Consider the following 5,033-nt stretch of genomic DNA (forward strand, 5'->3'; position numbering starts at 1 on the left):
TCTAATTTATAAAATAGAGCTGTTTCTCCTGCTATACCTGTGGTTTTACTGCATTCACCAATATATTTTGGACACTTAGTATGTGCAAAATGCTGTTTGAGAAGCTGGGACCTACTCTCAATACAACATAGTTCCAACCATCACGTTCTCACAGTTTGACTAAGAAACTCACATACCTTTCTGGATCAAATTCTCATTCATAAAATGAATGTAGTGACTTCAGAAGTCCCTTCTAATTTCTGAAACTCTGAATTTCCCAATTCCAGATTTTAAGACTCTAGAGTAAGATTATTTCAAAGATCATTCTAAAGGAACTGGTGATTCAAGATAATGATAGGAGGTCTTCTCTATTTTTCCTTCCTTCCGTCCTCATCATGGAGTGCATACTAAACAGCAGACACAATTAAATGCTAGGAATAAAATTAGCAAAAAGATAAGTCCTCTTCTCTTAAAATGTCTATAGTCGAAAATGGGAAGATTTTTTGAAAAATAGTTTGGCAACACAACACTACTACATACAATGTTCGTGTCTATGTGAATGTGATGTGCTTACTCTAATATTCTAGCTAAAACTTCAATGGAGTGGTCTCCAGTATTAAAGCAGAGGAGGGAATCGGCTAAATGCTTCCAAAAGTCATTGGAAAATACCATAGAATCTTGCAAGTTTATCTTGGGGGAAAATACTGGTACCATACTTGCCAATATCAAGACGAAAGAGGACAAATGCAAATGGACTCACCACTTCTCTTCTTCTACTTGTACTCCTATGGACTGGAACTTACTGGGTGCTTTATTTTCCCCTGTTTTGTCAGGTTCTTCAGCATCATCCACCTGAAGAAATAATCAAATAAGTAGAGGTGCCCCATTTTAGTCATCTTGCCTGTAAAATAAATGTCACATTTTGTCAGAAACGTCTGTGGTACTGCTGGAATATTTTGTTGTGATTTGTAGCTTTTTTATTCAACATTTGTGTGTTTGATGAGGGCCATCACTACACTGTTAGCATGTGCTTGGGCTCTGCTGATCTTAGTAAAATGAAATTTTGTGTACTCCCAGGATAAATGTCTATGATGGCTCCTAAGATCTGTGAATAGTGCTTACCCGTGAAAACTACACCAGAAGGGAGTGCTGCCTGGAAAGATGTTCTTGGAATTTTTGAATTTGCAGAAAACAAAATACAAAAGAAGTAAGAAATTTCATTTACTGTAGTTAGAAGTGTTGATATTGGGAGATTTAAATACCAACTTTTTAAGATAAACCCTATAGTGTCTTCATTTTTTCCCTCTTAAACTAAGAAATTGACTTTGACTATCAAGCCATGATTCCTAAATAGCTATGTACAGACTACAGCTCACATAGAAAATGTGTCTTTATTTATTTAAAATGTTTATTTATTTATATTGAGAGAGAGAGAGAGGATGCTCGAGTAAGGGAGGGGAAGAGAGAGAGGGAGAGAGAGAATCCCAAGCAGGATCTGCTCTGTCAGTACAGAGCCGGATATGGGGCTGGATCTCATGAACCCTGAGACCGTGACCTTAGCTGAAATCAAGAGTTGAACACTTAACCAACTGAGCCACCCAGGTGCCTTGAAAACGTGTCTGCATTTAAATGAGAGGCTATGTGAGAAGCCTAAATTTGACAAAAATTTTATGACTATTCAGAGCACTTAGATTTTTTCCTCTTTTTTCTGTGTATTTAATAGATTATTTTTTTCTAAATATAAAAGTAACTTAATGTAGGTTATATGAAATTAAAATACATAAATACATAAGATAGAAAGGTAAAGATCCTCAAGAATCACTTTCAAGCCTTCAAATCACATTTGTTTATCTATTATGTGTGATATATGTAAATGATTATTAATACTAAATGTCTACAGATGATATAGCTCTATCTCAAGCCTTTTGTTTACTACATAAATATTCCCTCTATTTTTAAAAAAATTTTTTAAAGATTTTTTTAATGTTTATTTTGGAGAGAGAGAGAAAGAGAGAGAGACAGAGTGTGAGCAAGGGAGGAGCAGAGAGAGAGGGAGACACAAAATCCGAAACAGGCTCCAGGCTCTGAGCTGTTAGCACCTGTTACAGTCTGAGGTGGGGCTTGAACTCACAAACCACAAGATCATGACTGAAGTTGGATGCTTAACGGACTGAGCCACCCAGGTGCCCCATAAATATTCCCTTTAATGACTACCTAAGCAAATTGGGCAACATGGGTAATTTCTCTTTGTTGCTATTATCTAGGATTAATATTAATATTAAGAGATAATTAATATTGCACATGTACAGAACAATTAGAATAATTATGCAAATGTTATTTAGGAAAAATACTTAGAAGCTGAAATGTTAAATGGAAAGATAGTGAGCATGTCCAACAATTAGCACTATTGCCAAATTGCTTTTCAAAGCATTTATCTTCCTGCAGTAGTTGGTGTATGGGAATATCCATTTTCCTATACATTCACCAATACTAAATATGGCAAACTTTTTGCTAATATCACAGGTGAAAAATATTTGTTGGCCTCTTATACTTCAGTCAGTAAATTGCTTATTCATATCGTTTGCTAGTTTTTGTGTCATTATCCTATTGAGTTATTTTTTATTTTCTTAAAAAAATTTTTTAACATTTATTTATTTTTGAAAGAGAGATACACAGAGTATGAGCAGAAAGGTAGAGAGAGAGGGAGACAGAATCTGAAGTGGGCTCCAGACTCTGACTTGTCAGCACAGAGCCTGACATGGGGCTTGAGTCCACCAAGGGGGAGATCATGACCTGAGCCAAAGTCCAAAACTTAACTGACTGAGCCACCCAGGTGCCCTATTATTTTTTATTTTTTTATTTGTAGAGTCTATATCTTATGACCCTTCATCACTTTTTATTGATTATATATACTTTAAATATTTTCTCGCAGTTTATCATTTGTCTTTACTTATTTTTAGGATTTTATTTTTAGGTAATGCCTGTATCCAATATGAACTTGAACTCACAACCCCAAGATCAAGAGTGCCATGCTTTACCACTTGAGCCAGCCAGGTACCCCTATTATTTGTCTTTTAAACTTTGTCCTTCATTGTACAGAATCTTAAAATTCTGTGTAATGAAGGGTGACGGTGGTGGGGTGGCTCAGTTGGTTAAGTGCCCAACTCGGTTCAGGTCATGATCTCACGGTTTATGGTTTGACTACTATGTCATGAAGTCTTTTATGGCTTGGAAAGGCCTTCTTTACCCCTGAACATATTTTTTATTTTTTCAATTTATTTAAAAATTGTTATTTATTTATTTATTTATTTATTTATTTATTTATTTTTCAGAGAGAGAGAGAGAAGAGGGGGGGTTGAGGGGCAGACAGAGAGGGAGAGAAAGAATCCCAAGCACAATGCTGAGCCAAATTCATGAACCGTGAGATCATGACCTGAGCCAAAATCAAGAGTTGGACATTTAACTGACTGAGCCACCTAGGTGCCCCCAAAGGGCACCCCTTTTCAAAGTTTGTTTATTTTATTTATTTATTTATTTATTTACTTATTTAGAGAGTAGAGAGAAAATGCGCTCATGCACGCGGATGCGGGAGTGGCGGAGAGAGAGGGTACCCTGAGCATATTTTTTCAAGTTCTCTTGTATTTACTTTTATGCTTCCATTTTTCTTTTTCATATTTAATTCTTAAATCCATTTTCTTGAAATATGTGTAAGAAAGAAAGTAGAAATTAAACATTTTCCTCTATGTGGATCATCAGTTGATCTGGCTCCTTTTATTTACTAATTCATCTTTCTGATTTGAGATGCCAACTTTATGTTCTACCAGACATCACCCAAACATTCCCATGTATATAGACCTGTTTGGGGTCAATTTTGTAATAAATCTTGATATTTTCTATGGCATGACTCTTTCTGTAATTCTTTTTTTAATATAATTTTTTAAATTTCTAGGTTATTTTAGGGTATTAACTTCTAAATAAATTTAACATCAAATTTTCAAATCTACCTAGTGATAAAAATCACACTGGAGTTTCTTTAAATTTTTATATAACTATTTTTGTTCACTTTTTGGTAGGCTTCCCATCTGGCAGAGAGCCCAACATGAGGCATGAACTCATGACCTGAGGTCAAGAGTTGGACACTTAACCAACTGAGACACCAAGTGCCCCCTTTTGTATAGCTTTTGAGAGAATTGCTGTCATTACAGTATGGGGTATTCCCAAGCAGGAATACTGCATAGTTTTCCAATTATTAGATCTGTTATATATTATAAAAGGGAAGTTTTTTTAGATTGCTTTCAGATAAGTGTTATATATTCTTTGTGAAGCTCAATCCTGTTACAATTTTTGGTACTAATGTGAATGGGCTCATTTTGCTCCATTACATTTTTGTTTATTAGTAATAAACTTACTGTAGAAAACTTACTGATTTCTCTGTATTTATATTATATTCTTTTACTCTACTGAGTTCTACTGATTTTTCTGGTGATTTCCTTTAGATTTTCCAAGGGGACATGTATATTATCTGCAAATAAAAGCAATTTCACTCTTTCTTTGGAATGTTTTACCTTATTTCACATTCTTGCTTTGTGTATTGGCTAATAAGGGCAAAAAGTGCTAAATAAGTATGTGAAACTATATGTAGTTTCTGAATCTAATTGGAATGTCTCTACCATTTCACCTTTATTTTAGTTTTTTAATGTTTAAAAATTTTTTTTGTAATGTCTATTTTTGAGAGAGAGAGAGCGACAGAACTCGAGCAAGGGAAGGGCAGAGAGAGAGGAAGCCACAATCTGAAGCAGGCTCCAAGCTCCATGCTGGCAGCACAGAGCCTCATGTGGGGCTCAAACCCATGAACTGTGAGATCATGACCTGAGCAGAAGTCAGACGCTTAACTGACTCAGCCTCCCAGACACCCTTATTTTTATTTAATTTTTTTTGTTCTTTTTTTTTTTAATGTTTTATTTATTTTTGATACAGACAGAGACAGAGCATGAGAGGGGGAGGGGCAGAGAGAGAAGGAGACACAGAACTGGAAGCAGGCTCCAGGCTCTGAG

General features: G+C 35.3%; 1 protein-coding gene across 12 annotated transcripts in view; it reads right to left on the reverse strand.

Moving 5' to 3' along the window:
• DLGAP1 (DLG associated protein 1) overlaps positions 1-5,033 on the reverse strand; it is an 868,306-nt gene that overhangs the window by 53,228 nt on the left and 810,045 nt on the right. For all 12 annotated transcript variants that reach the window (XM_029921991.1, XM_029921989.1, XM_029921990.1 and 9 more), the window contains one exon: positions 740-831. In XM_029921991.1, the coding sequence (XP_029777851.1) occupies positions 740-831 (92 nt within the window). The remainder of the gene's footprint in view (positions 1-739; positions 832-5,033) is intronic.

This window comes from Suricata suricatta, chromosome 14 (assembly GCF_006229205.1).
Source record: "Suricata suricatta isolate VVHF042 chromosome 14, meerkat_22Aug2017_6uvM2_HiC, whole genome shotgun sequence".
In the NCBI taxonomy this organism is placed as follows: Eukaryota; Metazoa; Chordata; class Mammalia; order Carnivora; family Herpestidae; genus Suricata; species Suricata suricatta.